Below are 18,196 nucleotides of genomic sequence, written 5' to 3'. Positions count from 1 at the left end.
TTTATTCGACTATCAAAACTCAACTTAAAATAAGTAATAATATATTCAAATGATAGCAATAAAAAATAACCAAAATAAATGTTCCTGCTGTGTGCGCCTTAGCCTCTTAGGGGCAGTGTGGTACATGTTTGGCGATGCACATACATTAAGATCAAAAGAGTGGAAGGAGAAAAGGGTGAAGTTCATCGCTGCACTTCATATGTTCACTTCTCAGTAGGTTTTGGAAAGTAATTTGAATTTTTTTTTTTTTTTTTTTTTTTTTACACCATGATGACCTGGAGCGGAGTTATGGCGTTCCTAAAAACAATAAATACATTTTCACTTATGGAGGCAGCACTTCACGCTCTACTCTTGAAACACAAATACCACGCCACCCTCCCCCATCGTGTTGCAAACCAAGAAATCAAGTGTGTGCCACTCATCAGAATGTTAATCAGTGCATCCAACAAACCTCATTGCAGCTCTGCTTACATTTTGCCATTGACATGATCGTGTTTCCGTGTCGTCCGACCACAGTTGGCTGTGGATAAAGAACTTAAATGTAACAACATTTCCCCCCAATTTTTGGGGCATATTTAATTAAAGCCTGTAGCTTTAGAATGTTTTTAAAAGGGGTCGTAATTATCATTACCACCACCGCTGGAGTCGTATTGTCAACCGCCCAAGACCAGAGACCAGTCCAACCACAACATCTTTCAGGGGTTTATTTCCTTTTCAAATGATTCATACAAATGCATACAGTCACAAACATATCTTTCATCAGGGTTTTTGACCAAAAATAATATGTACTGTAGAATATAGAATATATATATATATATATATATATATATATATATATATATATATATATTGCTACGCCTACTACTTAACCATAAAGAGGACAAACGGAGAGGCAACAGTGGACTGTGTGTCACTACCAGGGTTAGAATTTCAAAGCGCTGTTTTGTGAGGAACACTTTGTGTGAAGGTTGCCATGGGAATGGTAAAGTTGACAGGCATTTTGTGAGGAATGTGTTGTTCACAGGAATTCCTTGCAGAATTCCCAAGGCCCTAGAACGTACACATTTGGGATTTTGGCCCAGCGAGAACTTGGCACTCAGCTCAGGTTGTAGATTGGAATCGGTAACATCCATGCGAAATATCCATCCCCGATTGCTACGTTTGCTACCTCGGCGTGAAGGACAACGGGTAGGCAACAGGGAACTGTTTCCTACTCAAGACGCTGGATCTGGAGTGGGATCCTGAAAGCACTGTCACTTGGAAAAACTTCCAGATTCGAACACACAACCTTTTTTCTTTTTTGTGTAAACCGTAGGACTCTAAAAATGATAAGAATTCGAGCTGCAAGTACATATAAATGAGTTACCCAGACGACTCAGGAGTGGAGTTCTTGTATTCATACATTTTTCCCAGTTGGGGGCACCGAGGCTGGCAGCATAGTCATCACATAAATTTGCTCACATCGTCAACTTTGCCGCTGTACTCCGCCAACACGCAATGGCGGAAAGTGAAATATTTGGCAACTTAGCGTTGCCCGTAGGTCTACCATATGTGGTAGCGACCAGACGTTGAAGGAGCGCTGGAAACGGCCAAAATGGCAGACTTTGTGTTTTTTTTCTAGCATGACTTCTTGAGACTTTTTTGTAGGTCTACTCATGATAGACATACCTACCAAGTTTGACCTTTCTTGGTTAAACTCGCTGGGGTGGCTGAATCTTCTCCCCCCCGAAAATCCAGGGGGTGCTACAGAGTTTGGATTTGATGGCGTTTGGGTTGTTTTTAAGTCTGGGAAACCCCTCCAAATCGCCATCCATTTGTCCCAAGAATAATAACGCCAGAGAAAAACAGCAAGAATAAGGAGCTCCGATCCCACACATTGCTACGCTTTAGTTTGGAGTCCCGATGAAAGTCTCGGGCTGTACGTAATTTCATGCTAGACCAAAGGCACCAGAGCGCCGGAGCTCGTTTCAACCGACGCGTGAACGCAGCCTCAACGACGACACTTTCAGGAACCTCGCACTCCCGCCGCAGCGCTGCGTTTTGCACACAGATACAAACCAAGTCACAATGGCACAGGCAGGCAAAAAAACACCACCGCACGGCGGTGGCCAAACGGTACACTTAGTAAGGACCCGTCATGAAACGTTAAAGGGAGCGTTGTGCTTTGTAAAAATGCTTCAAAGTAGCCAAGCAATCAACGTAAGGTTTGACGGATTTTGGAGGGAAGTAAACCTCGTGCTAATTTCCACGGCTGTTGCGTTCGATACGATATCGTACGGTGAAGCCCCGTTTATCGCGACCCACTTATTATCAAAACTAAACTCAAACACACTTTTTATACACTCCAAAAAGTTGCAAGCCTAAAATGTATAGAAAATACATTTATTATCTTTTTTCACCTGCCTTTAAGAGGCGGGGCCGAGTGTGGGGGAGTATGACGGTCGGTTGGCGTCGGTTTTCAAACTAGGGATTCAAGTCAGTGTTAGGGTTTCAACATAGGGCTTGGGTCTCAAATTAGGGTTTCAAGTTAGGGTTATGGCTTCAAGCCAGATTTAGCATGACTGCAATAGATGAATCGCGATATAGCGGGGGGGGGGGGGACGCTACACGTTTTCGATGAGTTCCTTAGGTCTACTACAGTACAAAGTCTCCGTCCATCGCGTTGCGTCTTCCCAACAACATAATTAAACAAATAATCATCTCGACGCCTCGTGAAGCGTTTTGCCGCCCGTATACAGCCATTTAGCCCCCCGGGATTCGCACGCTCTGTTCAAACTACAGCAAACAAGCGCAGCTCTTCAAATTCGAACGGAAGGCGAGCGCTTCCGAAGGACGGCAAAAAGAAGCACGAAACATGGGAAATGAAGTCAACGGGAGACGAACTGCAGAAACGGAAGTTCCTGAGATGATGTGCGAAAAAAGCTGCTTCTGTTTCAAGGTGGCTTGTTGTTCCGGGGAATTCTTCCAGCAAAAACTGTGATTCCCAACCCCGTTTCATTTGCAGCAAATTTGATTGGTGGCTCTTTGTTCATGTCTCTATGCCAGCGACACAACAATGAAATCCTACTCTTTGAATTCATGGCGGAAGAATAGCTTCGTGTTCAACTACGAGCATTTGTGAGTAAAATGCTTTACTTTAATGCTTTAAAAGTCATCATGACTTCAGTATACAGCGGTACCTTGACTTACAAGTTTCATTTGTTCCGTGACCAAGCTTGTGAATCAATTGAAAGGAATTGAAATCCTATGATTCCATTGCCTTCCATTGTTTTGGTTTTTAATTCAGATCAATAGCACTGTGTTGTACAAAAAAAAGAAAACAATCCAAAGAATGCAAAGAAATAAACTGGTCTTACAAAGTGGAATTACTGTTTGTAATATGCGATTTTTGGAGCTGGAGTCCAAGTCGCTCTTGGACTCAAGTGTCCTCATTTTGCATTTTGAAATCTTTGTCTCATTCAGTGAACGGCTGAAAATGCATGGGGGGCTGCGGCTCCCCCTGCAGTGCCGCATTCATTTGTCCGTTTTTTCTTTTTTCACTTGAGCGGCGGTGTAGCCAAAGCTCGCTCATAACTAAAACTAAATATAAGCAGGAATGAAAACTAAATGTTTCAAATCCAGAAAGTTTCAAATCCATATATTTGCAAGATATTCAAATGACTTTGCAACAGGCCAATTTGACAGTTTATTCCAATTAAAAAAAATCCAAATAATGAAGTAGAAAAAAAAGGTCCAGATTTTTCAATGGGTCAATTTAAGCCGCTATTGCATGCAATTCTCCCCAAAATTGAAAGTTGCATCGCAACGTTAGCTCTCCTTGCCCACATGCGCGGCATTACAGTAGCTTCATTTGCCGCGATTGTTTTCACTTCACTCAAGCGGCGGGATAGCTAACCCTCACAAGTAACATTGGGGCACTTGTAAGTCAAGGTAACCACAGTTTATACTTTTTGGGGACATTTTCCTCTTTTAAAATATGTGCCTTGGATCAATAAAGGTTGGGAAACACTGATGTAAAAACTGTGCACAACACGCATTCATTTCATAGCCTACAATTTCTTTTTTTTTTTGCTTCTGCACCCAGGAGATGACAGAAGAAAAAAAATCAAGAAAAATGGGAAATTCTTGACTCACGACAGTCAGAAGTATTTGTTTTTTTTTTTCAGTCTTAGGCCAGAGGAGCATCCAACCTCTTTGTTTCCTTTTTCTGACGAGCACCGTCGTCTTCTCGGCTCTCTTTGGAGTGTCAACAAGCGGCCGACGGTGTGCCAATGTCTTGTACATTTTGGAATCAGTAGTGACTTCCTGGACGTTTCCGCTGTGCTTTTTGACTACAGCTGCTCGTTTGGATGTTGTTCTCTGTCCCCCTCCGGTGGCTTGACCGTGTTGTGTCCGGGCGACGGGGTGTGCGGGGGATGCGCGATGGCCGGCGGGAGGGCGTGCGCGACGGGCACCGCGCTGGGCACGGCGCCCTCGGCGGGGGGCGGGAGGCCGCCGGCGGTCATGCTCACCACCCCGGGTGGGTACCTGGGGAGCGGAGAGAGGAGTTAGGGTTGTGCTCCAATTTTTTCAAAGTAGGGTTGCAAACATTTGTTCGGGTTTGTTTCAAATTAGGGTTTCAAGCGTGTGTTATAGGATTTTAAAGTAGGGATTCGAGCCAGGGTTTTAGTTTTTAGCCCGGGTTAGAGCTTCAAACAAGGGTTGGGTATTCAAATGAGAGTTGTGGTTTCAAAGTAGGGTTAGTGTTTCATATTTGTGCTTTAAGCCTAGCTTCAGGTTTCAAAGCCAGGGTTAGGGCTTCGAGCCTGGGTTTAACGTTTCAAATTAGGCTTTCAAGGCCAGGATTGTGGTCTCCGGTTAGGATTTCAAGTAAGAGTGAAGGTTTGGAGTTATGGTTTCAAATTGGGGTTTTAAAGCAGAGTTATGATTTAGAATTAGGGTTTCAAGAAGGAGTTTCAAGGCAGGGTTAGGGTTTCAAGTCTCAAGTTTCATGGGTGGGTTATGGTTTCAAAGTAGGGGTTCAAGGCAGGGGTAGTGTTTGAAATGAGGGTTGTTAAGATTATATTTGAGCGAGGGTCAGGGTTTCAAAGCATTGCACACCTTTCCTTGTATGGTTGCAAGCCACGATTAGTGTCTTAAGCCAGTGTTAGGGTTTCAAATGAGGTTTTCAAGCCAGTGTTAGCATTTGAAGAAATAAGTATGGTTTCAGGCTATCCAGCATTGTTGCCATGGCAAGCGCGTCTTTACCTGTAGGCTCCGTTGAGCTCCGGGTGAACGTCGGCTGGTTCGACCCCCGTCCAGTGGTTGGTCTGAGTCAGGTACTCCTTGTTGACGCAGTTCTTCAGACTGTCTGGAATACGACCTGCGCGCAGACGGCATCTTCTTGGAATGCAAGTCCAAAGTATGAAAGCTTCTGGTAAAGGAAGTCCTAACCTGTGATGGCTCTTCGGATCTCCCTGGCCGCCTCCTCTCGCATCTCCAGCGAGGCCTGTTCGCTGTACCAGGCGGCGTGAGGGGTGCAGATCAGGTTGGGGGCGTCCTTCAGCGGGCCCAGACTGAAACTATAACCGTAAACACACGCCGTGAAAGGATTCTTAACCTGGGTTCGGCGGAGGACCAGACACATACGGTGTGTGTGTAAAAGCCATTCTTCACCGCATCGAGCAGGGCGACTAACCCCGTTGGCGGTGTCCGTGCCGCGCCGTGTGGGCGCTTTCCCGACGATGACCCTATTGTACGAGCAACTACGACAGCCAACCAGAGGTGACGTTACCTGAAAGGTTCCGTCTCATGAACATCCAGGGCCGCGCCCCGTATCCTCCCGTCTTTCAGAGCCTGTGCCAGGGCCTTCTCGTCCACCAGACCCCCCCTGGCTGTGTTGACCAGAAAGGCCCCCTGACGCATCTGGAAAAACCGCGTTTTTCTTCGAATCGCATTCAAATCCCATCGAGGTCCGGTTCGGTACCTGCTTGATGGTGAAGTCGTTGATGAGGTGGTGGTTGTGTTCGTTCAGGCTGCAGTGCAACGACACGCAGTCGGAGTGGAAGAGCAGATCCTGAGGAGGACAAACGAGAGATGAACGTTTGAACCAATTTGTGTTTCCACTGCAGGCGACAAAAGAGAGCAATGTCCTTGTTCTACGTTTGGATTGTCCGTGACAACAACGACAGTATCCAGTATTTACACATTCACGACACGTACAGAGCTACTCCGGTGTGATATATAATATATAAGATAAGACACGATACTATTCATCGTAATTGCAATATAGGAGGTCTGGGATACGATTTGGTGCGACACAACACAATACTATGAAATCAACGTACAAGACAATCTACTTTTCACTTGAATTCCGATGCAACGCACCAAGTTATACAACGCCATAATATTTCATCGATTATGATGCAAGACGATCCGTGTATAACATGACACTACTCAGTCGAACTATAATAGCATGCGTCACGGTAGCACACGAAATTACAATTTCAATCCGACACAATGCTAGTCGCTTCAGTTGCAACATGACGTGACATGGCGTCGTGCACTTCGCCAGGAATTATGGATTGCAATGAATATCAATGAAAACCTGTAGCGTGGTGACCCTTTGAAGGCCCAGGGATCTTTCCACGCCGTCTGCCAAATAGGGATCGTAGAAAATCACGTTGAAGCCGAACGCCTTGGCTCTCAGGGCTACGGCCTGGCCCACCCGACCTACACGCGCGCACAGACGCACAGACGCACAAATGCACATTAACATGGCAGTAGTAAGTCCAGTCGAAGACTGGAGCCGCGTGACTCAAGTCGGATCGGAATTAAAGACTCGGCTTGGCTTTGACTTGGTATACACGAGAAAACGTGAAAATCGGTGTTTTTAATAACATTTATTCTTGTGTTTAAATGCCAAAAGGTGAGTTTAGTCATTTATTACTGTTTGCGTAATGTAATGCATATTTGTTCTCGCATGTGATTTAGGCTCGTAAGCAAGCTTGCTCATAGCAATATATATTGGTTAGTTTTGGGCTAAAGATTGTCCCTGCGTGCTACGCGGTCTTGGCGCTTTATGATCCTCTCCATTTTAAGAGCTGCGTCGCCAACTTGTGGCCTCAATATGCAATTACAAAGCCCTTTTGTAGGCGTATCCATTATTCCTGCCTTTTTGTTCGCTCTTCGATGGGTCCGCCGTACGACGGCTACGTCAATTGGCTTCTGGCCTCGGCTTACCCAGTCCGATGAGTCCCAGCGTCTCCCCTCGGATCCTCGCCGCTCCCGAAGCCACCTCGCGGATCTGCTCCACGCTCTGGACCCGTGTGCCCTCGCGGAGAGCCTGGCGTTGTGGTGCGTAGCGGTACATGAGGAATGGAACAAAGAGGTTCTTTTTGTATTTAACACACCTGATGCAGCCATGTGGTGCGCCGGTACAAGGTGAGGATGTGACACAGCGTGGAGTCGGCCGTCTCCTCCACTGAGGCGGCCGGCATGTTACAAACAGCGATTCCTGTCGGGATGGAGGGGGAGAACATGTCAGCAACAGCTTGATGGCTTCCCAAAGCGGGTTTGGGCTGTTTCGGCGGTCGACGAATCGTTCCAGTTGTGTGTAACTTTTGAACAGAATGTCATACAGGGATGCCTTTTATCTTCTAGCCCCACATTTGTTGGGAGCCATGCCCTTCCACGATATCAGCACGTATCCAAGCCAAAATGTGTCGGCGGATTGTTATGCTTGCTTGAACTTAACCTTTCCACAGAAAGTTGAACTTCTAGCACCATGTTCGCAGGGCTGGGCTTTCCAACTGTACCACCCCTGTCCTTCTAAAACCTGGGAAAATCCAGAATTTCCTACAGGACCGATTCAGTATCGCCATAGCGACCTGGTGTCAAAGCTAGAATTTGGATGATTAGAGTTGCAAATAACTTTTGAATGGGGAGTCATACATGGCTGAATGTAACGTTGAGCCCCACAATTTTACGGGTGAGTAAAATAGTAGGACCCACGTCCTTCTATGACAGCGGTCCAAGTGTCCAAGACTTAGATTTAGGCTGTTTCAACCATCCAGGGATTCTTCTGGTTGTAAGTCATTTATCATTGGAATACCATACAGGCATGGATGGATTTCATCTGTACCCCTACAATTTGTAGGAGTGATCTTTAAAAAACGGTATTGCCCACTTCATTCCAAAACGTCGGGTCAGAGCGAGCCGGGATTTGGTCTGTTCCTGCAGCCCACGGATGGTTATGGTCGGAAATACATTTTCAACTGAATGTCAATTTTCGGTGGAGCTTTTCAAACGCTTACCACCCACGACCACAAGTAATGAGTGTCAGGTATTAAACTTCAGGGGCTCAAAGGCTCACCGAGTTCACCAGCAGATTTGATGTCAATGTTGTCGTAGCCGCTGCCGATGCGAACGATGATGCGGAGCGCTTTGAACTTCTCCAGATCTTCTCTCATGAGAGTGATGGTGTGATACATCAGCGCTCCCACGGCTTCATTCAGTACCTGCACACACAAAATGCTAGTTTTAGTAAGGGACAGTATTAGTTAGATATTACATGAATCAGATGAGAGATATTGGGTGGATATCTTGTCGGGGCCCTCTTGATATCCTGTGTTTGAAGACACCTGCCTGCATGGGATCGTGGCACTACCTCAATATCGCCATGGAAACCCAATGTTATTGTGAAATGTAATCAGATAGTGTTCCCTTGCCTTTTGAAAACGTCAGGCATTCATTCAGTGGCGCTCCATGGAAAGTTCGAAAAAAATCGGGATGAAATTGGTTTGACGTGACTGTCGTAGCGAGGCACACCAAAAAGTCGCAAGGACCCATGCCTGCTTTGAAGCGTCCCTTTCGGGTGAATCCCGGACCTCGTCCTCTGACAAAGTCCTACTGGGGAATTCATCCAAATGAATGAATCCCAATCAGAATAGGGAAGATTCTTTTGGTTGTTTTGCATATGTTATGATGTTAACAGAGAATGGTGTCACGGTATGATAATCGTTTTGAGAATTTGGGCAACACCAGATTCACCGATAGACACAAAATGAAATGGACATGTCTATCATGCCAGAATGCAGGGAAAAGCATAAGGACCCATGTGCGAATTTGAACAGGAAGTCAGCCATTTTGTTTGGAATCTGCCATTTCTGGTGAATTTGGTCACTCCGACTAGCGGATTCACCCAATTGAGCTCCAATCAGAAGCAGGTATCCTGCTCTTGCTCACACGGGCGACGCGAAATTGCCAAGCGATTTGACCTATGTCGTCTAATATGGGTGAAGCTTGGCATCAAAGTTTCCTGATTATTTTGAGTATGCGCCACGAAAAACGAGGGCGGCATTGTCGACAACATGCCTTCCAATTAGCATGTCAAAGCCATCTGTTTGTGCCATGTTGTGGCCTACTGAGCACATTCACTGAGAAAGGCTGAGCGAGTGTGCCTGGCAGTCACCCAGAACCAGACGGAACCCTGCCAGATAGTTTCACACCTGCCTGTTGACAGAATCGAGTGTGCTCACGGTGGTTGACCCACACTGGAGTTTTACTGTGGGTTAAGTCTTTGCATATGATGTCAAATGGACCTTTTCATGTTTGTATGAAAAAAGCTGGGTCTCTTTGAGTTTCTCCTCCCAATACTTGGCAGCTCCAATCTCTGAAGATCCCCCCCCCCCCCCCCCCCCCCCATTTTCAAGTGACACCTGAACAGATCCGCTACACTAATTGACAAGGTAGAATTGTAGAATTAGGCGTCTTGGTGATGAAGTGCTGCCTTCACTAGCGAAAATACAATCACATTTTTATGGATGCTCACTTCATCTTTATGGTTGAATTAGCCAGTGGCTAATTTGTTCATTTGTTGTCTCAACTCCAGATCTGGAAGGAGTCTCGTAGTTTCTAGAAGTCTCCAAGAAGGCAAACATTTGCTAGAGTTGTTGCTAGTCGCTTGATGGCTCTGAAAATGCGCTACAACAAAGTGGCTAAGTTGACGACACAGTACACAAGTAGCCCTCGCTCCGTTGCAATGCCCTAGCTCTACCCTCGGGCGCCCTAACGAAAGCTGTCCTCTGCATTTACATGAGACAGAACTGCACAAGTGATTTCAAGCAGAATGTAAAGTGTGCTTTCATTCTTTGTCCTGCATTTTGTTGGACTGAAGAACTTTCATGAAGAAGCCTTTTGAAATGCATCATATATCTCCTTAAAAGTCAAGAACCCGATGTGCCGTACTTTCTCTCGCGGAGTGACCTACCTTCTCATGGATTTCCTGCGTGGACTGGGCGTCGCAGAAGGCCACCGTGGCCACGTCCTTCAGGACGGGCATCTCCACGGTGCAGTCGCGCCCGTCCAGTAGAGCCACCAGGGGGCGCGGGTGCATGGGTCCGTTCACGATGGGCGGCCGGATGCCTACAACGCACCACGGCATTGAAATGAGTGGAAATGCCGTTATTCTGTTGCAGCCTCCCCCGCAAAAAGACATTTTTGTAATAAGGAAAAATATCACTCTATAATATTGTACCTCATAAAAACAGAGTGATAACATCATTAAATAGAATGTAAAGCATTTCACACAGCCTTTTGTGCTTCATGATTGAATGCTGCAATCCAATTCATTGTGCTCCTTCTTCTGGTGTGCTGGCTTCGGCACGGTATAATACAGTCCTGCCGATACAAACGAAGAAGAAAAGACCTCTTCTCATACGGGGTTGAGCAACTGGTGAACCGGGGGTTCAAACCCCGGTGCGGTTGACGGCGCAGTAGCTTAACCCAGAACACAACGCAGAGGCAATAAACAGGTTACAAAAGGTTACTATATCGCACACGACTCACAGTCAGGGTTTCAGGCAAACAAACTGCAACATAAATGTATGCCGACAGTTAATGAAGACACACCTTCAACGAACTCGGGGGAAACATAAACGCACTTGAGTGATAACGATTAACGTCCTTGTTACGGCAAACATTGGGCATGGAATGTATGCTGGGAACCGAAGTTCATAACGATGATGCCAAGCTCTTAAATCAAAAGTACACCGGCAACAGTGATGTTTTTTGTCTTTGCAAGAAAGGTTGACAGTTTGTTGAAACTACGTGAGAAGTTATTAAAATGTGTCTCCTCCATAAACCTATTGAAATATTTAACGCCGTTAAAAGAGTTACAAACGCGCATGGTGGCTGGGACAAGCAGGACGACGGGGGAGACATACGGGGGGCTCATCAGTGAGCAGGCTTCATCATTTGGGGATTTGGAGTCACATGCAGGGCAAACAAACATATATAATATTTTCAACAATTTTCAGCGAGTTGATTTTTGTAAAAAAAAAAAATGGACAAAACGAATTCTTGCACTTGATGTTGGTTTGATGTGCCATCTTTGAATGGTCATTTTGACGTAAGAGTGATCTTTTGCGCTGGGAAAACAAACAAAGAAACAAATCACAGTATGATGTGATGTCCATTGTTCAACCGTATCTGGTTAAGCGCGGTGCTACGCGGCCCCTGCTAGCGCTGACGAAAACAAATTGTGGCCCCCTCCACCATTTCAGTCGCTGAGTAATATGAGTCATTTTTCACAGAGGATAAAGAATATATATATATGCCTGTGAGTATTGTTATATTATCTGTGTACGCGCGTTGCTCCACCAACACCAATGTTCAAATATTCATTGCTTAAAGAGTCGTAAATTGGCAACTATCGATGGTAACTGTTAGCGTGTCAATGGCGCTTTCCATCCTACGTTAACATTACGCCAGCGTGGGGCCGTTCTTAAGGCAATGTAGTTTGTAGTGTGATTCTCCTTATGTTTCTTTTGACAGTAAACTTAAAGAGCTTGAAACCTCTTTTTTGATGGAATGATTGTTATTTGCAAAAACTGCGACTCATTGTGAAGTGAGTTGAATGCCACCACACTGTGCTCATACCTTTAAGAACTTGTTTTCACACCGCTTTTGATCGATTTTCCCACACTACTACTGTGCCCTATTTCGGACCAAGTTGACCTCATGGCACGACTCAGAATTCCACTGAAGTCCACTATGCCCGTCGTCATTTTCCCAACATCGCAGCTTTCCTCAGTCTTTCCACTGGACTCGTTCCCGTGAGTGTCTAAATGTTCTTGTGTCCTTCAGATGGAGGACACGTGAGTGGAAATTCCTCCGCGTTTAGATGTCTCGATTTTCACGTTTAAATGAGGCAGCGATTTCTAGATCGCCGTCCGTGAAATATTCAGAGGAATCAGACTTATCGTTTCACAACGTTCCGGTGTGAAAATGATGACTTCCTTCATTCTTGCGGTCTGATGTTCTCGAGTGAGAAACGGATGAAACAATTCTGGAATCGTTTACTCCGACCGAGCGACTCCTTTTCCTGTAGCGAAGCCATTTGTTGCGCCGAGCAGCTGCCAGGAGATAATCAATGTGTTAGGACCATTGCGTGCAATTGCAGTTTTTCAAATTAGGATTTCAAGATAGGGTTAAGGTTCCAAATCAGGGTTCCAAGCCAGGGTTAGACTTTCAATAAAGGTTAGGGTTGAAAGTTTTGGTTTCAAGTCAGGGATTCAAATGAGGGTTTCAAACAAGAATTTGAGTTTCAAATGAGGTGTCGCAAGCCAAGGTTTCATGCCAGAGCTTTCAAACAAGGGTTAGGGTCTCAAAAGAAGAAGTCGATTCTGGCCAGGGATAGGGTTTCAAATTAGGGTTTCATGCCAGGGCGAGGCTTTCAAACTGAAATTTGCGTTAGAAGCCAGGGTTAGGGTTTCATGCAAGTCTGACGGTTTGAAATTAGGGTTTCCAACAAGAATACGGGTTTTTAAGATAGGGCGAGGGTTTCAAGTCAGGTTTTCAAGCCGGGGTTAGGGTTGAGACTTAAGGTTTCAAAGTAATATTTCATGACAGGGTAAAAGTTCAAGTCACATTTAGGTTCCAAAATAGGGTTTGAAGCCAGGATTAGGCTATCAAAGTAGGGTTTCAAGCTAGTGTAAGACTTTCAAATAAGGGTTTCGAAGTCAGATATCAAGGCTGCGCTATTGTTTCAAAGTATGATTTTAAACCGGGGTTGAAATGCAGCGAACTGAGTCAAGAAGTCATATGCTTGTCAGTTGCGATCAGAGGGCGCTAAAAGGCTCATTCGACAGGAGAGCTTTTTCCGAGTCATGACAAAAACAACGTCCCTTGTCGTCAGCTCGCCACGATCTCGAGCTGCCGTGGCTTTCTACGGGTGACGTCGAATTCCAACATGCGACCTGGTCTGACGATGGAAATGCTCACGTTGGACATTTGCGTGCTGTAAAATGCCTCCAATAGACAACCAGTAGAGTGTCACTGAGACACTGGACTGGAACACCCTAAAAACCTAACCTTCGGGACCCGGCCCTCGAGTTGCAATTTTCCTTCTCTTCAAAAGTGATTATCCATCATCAAAATCTCATCCAGGGGAAACCACAACGAAACTACCCATACGGCGGGATGTTATTAGGTTTCCCGTACGGAATATATTACTTGGAGAAAGGGGCAAAGAAATGTACCGACTCGCTTAGGCGCTTCAGATGGCTTTTTCCCGTTTTCAGCATAATCCACACTTTTCGACCTGTTGTTGTTGTTGTTGCACTGCACTGTTCTTTTTTTGTTTCCTAAAAAAGAACACAAACAATTGGCGAATGCTTGTTTTGGGCTAAAGAATGCAATGCAGACCATTGCGGCACGAGGGGAGACACAAGAGATCCTCAGACCGACACTGTGAAGTCCTTCACGTTGACCGAGGGTGAGCCTTTTGTGGTCTTCAAAAGATGTATGGTTTCAAGCCGCTGGTGAGGGATTGCAAACAAGGGTTTCAAACCCGAGCTATTGTTTCCAAGTAGCCTGGGTTAGGGTTTGAAATTCGGATTTCGAGCCTGATTGATGGTTTCAAAGTGCGCTTCGTAGCAAGAGCAAGTTATGGTAGCAAAGTAGGGTTTCAAGCCAGGGTTAAGGATTTCAAATTAGGAGTTCAAACCCGGACCGGTGTTTCCGAGTAGCGTTTGGAGACTCGGCTAGAAACGAGGTAAGATGAGATGAGATACAATGTATCGGTGCGCTTTGTTAATTGTCATTGTGCAATCAATGATACAGTATTGGTAACTCAGTGAACTCATTTTGTTTTTTCTTCTCAAACTTGAATAATACACAGGTTAAAATATTCACGCTTTTCTTTACAAATTTTAAACAATGTAAGAATGGAAGATCATTGTGTTCATGTGGATTTAAAGACAATTGAATTTGAGGCTGGGCAAAACGTGCCGGGGACCGGGGTCAGTGTCGGTGCGGCCGAGCGATAAGCCCCCCGACTAGCGTCGAACGAAGGAGGGCCGTTGTGTGCTTTGACGATAGTTTCTTTTGTAGACGATCAAATGTATTATGCGGTCGAGAGGAAGACGGATAGAAGCGGCGCTCTGCAGGGGTTACCTTTTAGCTTAGTAGCGAGCGTTTCAGTGTCTGAAGAAGCTGCCTCCGCTCGCTCCTCTGTCGCGAGTCCGCTGCTTCGTAGCCCACTGGGTCTTGCCGAGCGCTGGTCTCCAAAGGTACTAAATGCTTGCAAGGGTCCTAGTTACGAACTCAAAATAGTTAGATGATCGCAGTTTCAGCACGTGCTGGCGATCGTATGCTAATTTACTTTGGATATTGACTATTTTTGGTGTGGGAGGTGAAGAATTTTGTCACAAGCCGGTCGGTGCAACTCGCCACTGAATGAGACGGCTCTTGTTATTGGTCCAGTTTCTTCGCTATCTGCTGGATCCGTGCGACGTCGCTTGTTCCCAATATCGGTCCCGATAGTTATTGTGCATCCCTAGTTTCAAGTCGAGTTAGGGTTTCAAACCCTAACCTGAGTTTGAAATGTATCTCAGAGCAGCATAATAAAGTGGGTCGAGTTTAGCCAAAACTGCGGGACATGCCATGCCGATCCGTAGATAGCGTCACTGTAGTAAGAGAACCAGTTTTCTATATGAATTTCCCACACACAGTTGCCATGTGATGTTTGAAGTTAAGGCTTTCTTCCAACCAGGAACCCAAATATTTCAAGTATACGGTACGTATCAACAAACTCAATTCCTTTACCTCCGAGAGTGTCGTTAATAGAAAAGGAGGGAATCTGAGTTGTTCCTGGGTGGAAACAACATTGCCTTGGTTTTGCTTTCATTTAGAATCAATGAGAGCTTGCTGCAGTGAGGTAAAACCAAGCTGCAGGTTGGCGCCGGCGGTCTCGACAGGAGGTGGCTGAGGAACACGGGATCGTATCGTCAGCATACATGGAACATGGGTTTCATCACGACTACGGTATTGAGTTAAGAGTTTCAAATGAGGGTTTCAATTCACCTAGCTAATGCTCAGAGGCTTGAGGATCTATTTACCATCTATTTATCAAATCCCAGTTGATTGATGCCTCATTTATCGATTGCTTCTCCCTGAGCTGTAAGTGATGGATGCTGTAAGCTATGACCTTGGACTCCCTGCCTCCCCAGGGGAGACAGTGGTGGGGGGCACGGTTGCCCCCTGAAGAATGTGCTGGACTTTTATCTTCGACTACAGGCGCTAGCTACATCCCCTCGATTTTTTTCCGGAACACTCTTTCGCAGCCACCTGTGTGCGGCTGTGTGTTCTTGCTAGCCCTCGTTGTCTATTGCCGCCAACACACACACACACTCACACAAATTCTTGTGAGGCCAGTGCAAGATAATGTAGTAGTGTATGAGAATGAAGGGGGGGGGGGGGGTGATAAAGAGAGGGGGGAAGGAGGAAGGCATTACCATACACACACACACACACACACAAATACACACATTTACCTAGAGGCATGCCTTTGTTGAGGAGATGTGAGCTTCCCATGGTTTTCACATGTAGAATCCACTCGGCATATGGCGGCGGCTTCCTCGCCTCCCTCGCTCGCAACGCATACTCATGTGCACCCCGCCTCGCTCGCTCGCTCTCTCAACCCTTCCGTTCTGCCTCCTAACCCCCTCCCTCCCTTTTTCTCTCTCCACTACAGCAAATCCCTCCCTTTTTCTGTTTGTGGCAGGAAGAAGAATGTGAAAGAGATTGTGTGTGTGCGTGCGTGTGCGTGTGTCAGAACCAGTCGAAAAGGGGCAGAGCTCATCTTTTGTCTCCTGAAGCTGAAGAAAAAAAACAAAAAAAAACAAGTTACGCAATGTGGAGGAACTTGCGGGAGAGGACAAACTTGTTCCTGATTGAAACATTGTTTATCCCCCCTGGTGTTACTTTCCGAGCGACAACAACACTTTCAAAGAAAAGCCAACTGTCGTGCCGAAAGCACTAAAAGCAGCTTTCAGTGATTTTATTTATTAAGGGAAAAATCTGCCTGGCCGTGTGTTCAAAAGTAATAAACAGCCCTCTAAACTTAATAACTGGTTGGGCCTCCCACAGCAGCATAAACTGAAATCAAGCGTTTTCTGTCACTGGCAATGAGTGTCTCACATGTCTGTGGCGATAACTTTGGCGCAATTATTTTAATTCAGCAACACCGTAAGGTTTTCGAGCATGAACAGCCTTTTTAAGGTCATGCCACACACAGCATTTCAATCAGATTCCAGCCCAAACTTGGACTAGGCCACTCCAAAACCTTCATTTTGTATTTTTTTAAGCCATTCAGAAGTTGACTTACCGGTGTGTTTTGGATCGTTGTCCTGCTTCAGAACCCAAGTGCTCTTCAGCTCAAGGCCACAAACTGCTAGACAAACATTTTCCTTCAGAAATTTCTGGTAAAGAGCAGAATTCATGTGACCATCAATCACAGCAAGTCGTCCAGATGCTTAAGCGGAAAAGCAGCCCCAGACCGTCACAATACTACCATCATGTCTGACTGTTCGTATGTTCTTTTTCTGAACTGCTTTGTTACATTTATGTCAGATGTAACGATGAACACACACTTTCCAAAAACTCTCGTCAGTTCAAAGAATCTTCTCCCAAAAGTCTGATGCCTTACCTTAGACGCCATAGATGGCGTTTTTCTGCAGTCTATTCTTTATTGTTGAGTCATGAACACAAATAGACCCCGAGTGGTGCTCCAGCATTAGCCCTTTTGCCCTGGATGGATGGGAAACGTGCCCTTTTGCCTGGAGCCAATTTGTTTCTTTATTCATCAATATTAAAATAAATCAAGCAATAAATAAAAAAAACTCTCTGTCATCAATTCCTCCAAAGTGTTTGAATATCTGACGGGCATTTATTTGAATCCTTGAGAGGCTTGTGTCCCTCATCGCTTATCTGCGGCGCACATACGGGTATGCTCCAGCTTTGCCCTTCCCCCCACTCTCCTCTTGGCTCTCATGCAAGCAGTTGAGCGCTGCCCCCTACGGCTCAGACGCGCAGGTACGAAGGAATTTGTGCAATCCCTGACTAAGTGTGGTGCAGAATTCACCACAATACTAGCCTTTACACGATCGGGATTTTTGGGGCCGATCAGCGAGTTTAAAAAAACGATAACCGATTACCGCTCCGATCACAAGATGGAGGAATGTGTCTATTTAAATGACCTGTTCATTTACTCTATATAGCTGTGTACTTAATTGCTCACAAAAGTATATTTACAATAACTAATGTATCTTTGTTCCTCTATTTATGCCAGTGAGGCATAGTGACAGACAGAACAAATGAATGGTCTTCTATTCGATGGCAGGAAGTCAATACAGTCATTCATGCATCCACTTTTGTGACATTTTTGTTTGTTGGTGTGCCGTGAGATTTTTCAATTCTAAAATATGTTCCTTGGCTCCATAAAGATTAGAAATCACTGCTCGTCAGAACGTGTATTCTAATCAGTCAGGTCAAACCAACATTACGTGACAGAAATAATGGGTGCTAACTTACTGTAATTAAATGACTTTATTTTTAGTTAAATGACTTCACCCACACCGAAACTTTAGAGCATGATTGGACAGAACGGAGGTATGTTTACGTCCAACCGTTCGTGCTACCACTAGCTTGCTAGGCTACATAATGTTTTTGTTGCCTGCTTGCGAGCCGTTTCGTATTCAAAGTACGTGAACGTCCCTCAAGCGAGCCTTAAGCGAACGTCCTCTCCTCTCCTGAGCGCCGGTGACCACCAACACACGTTTTTGCCCATTTTGTCCTGATAATACTGTCGGCGCGATCCACTCTTGTTGCCGTCGCCACGGTAACGAGTGTATCCGGTCGCATTTGAGTTGCAGTA

At 45.5% G+C, this 18,196-nt stretch overlaps 1 protein-coding gene across 5 annotated transcripts; it reads right to left on the bottom strand.

Moving 5' to 3' along the window:
• Positions 1-2,047: 2,047 nt before the first annotated feature.
• On the bottom strand, positions 2,048-15,990 carry LOC133484613 (C-terminal-binding protein 1). 5 transcript variants are annotated; one of them, XM_061787471.1, is made up of 12 exons: positions 15,816-15,990; positions 14,437-14,574; positions 10,250-10,404; positions 8,354-8,498; positions 7,392-7,495; positions 7,222-7,324; positions 6,587-6,711; positions 5,966-6,055; positions 5,774-5,904; positions 5,434-5,561; positions 5,248-5,362; positions 4,192-4,527 (listed from the first exon to the last, which is right to left on the bottom strand). In XM_061787471.1, exons 1-12 carry the CDS (start codon positions 15,853-15,855, stop codon positions 4,332-4,334), a joined length of 1,470 nt encoding a protein of 489 aa, XP_061643455.1. In that variant the 5' UTR covers positions 15,856-15,990; the 3' UTR covers positions 4,192-4,331. The 5 variants fall into 5 exon arrangements, with proteins under 5 accessions (XP_061643450.1, XP_061643454.1, XP_061643453.1 ...); XM_061787466.1 differs by lacking the exon at positions 5,774-5,904 and having other exon boundaries at positions 2,048-4,527; positions 15,816-15,989; XM_061787470.1 differs by lacking the exons at positions 5,774-5,904; positions 14,437-14,574 and adding an exon at positions 11,920-12,395 and having other exon boundaries at positions 2,048-4,527; positions 15,816-15,959.
• Between the last annotated feature and the right edge of the window lie 2,206 nt (positions 15,991-18,196).

This window comes from Phyllopteryx taeniolatus, chromosome 10, assembly GCF_024500385.1.
Source record: "Phyllopteryx taeniolatus isolate TA_2022b chromosome 10, UOR_Ptae_1.2, whole genome shotgun sequence".
Taxonomy (NCBI): Eukaryota; Metazoa; Chordata; class Actinopteri; order Syngnathiformes; family Syngnathidae; genus Phyllopteryx; species Phyllopteryx taeniolatus.
The sequence above is the reverse complement of the archived record's forward strand: the minus strand, read 5'-3'. Positions and strand labels throughout refer to the sequence as shown.

Excerpts from the sequence above, each read along its gene's own strand:
- LOC133484613 (XM_061787466.1), bottom strand. The coding sequence starts at position 15,855 with ATGGGAAGCTCACATCTCCTCAACAAAGGCATGCCTCTAG. Across the intron at positions 7,325-7,391 it reads GCACCACATGGCTGCATCAG|GCTCTCCGCGAGGGCACACG; the intron begins GTGTGTTAAATA and ends CCACAACGCCAG. Across the intron at positions 6,712-7,221 it reads GCTGGGACTCATCGGACTGG|GTCGGGTGGGCCAGGCCGTA; the intron begins GTAAGCCGAGGC and ends GCGCGCGTGTAG.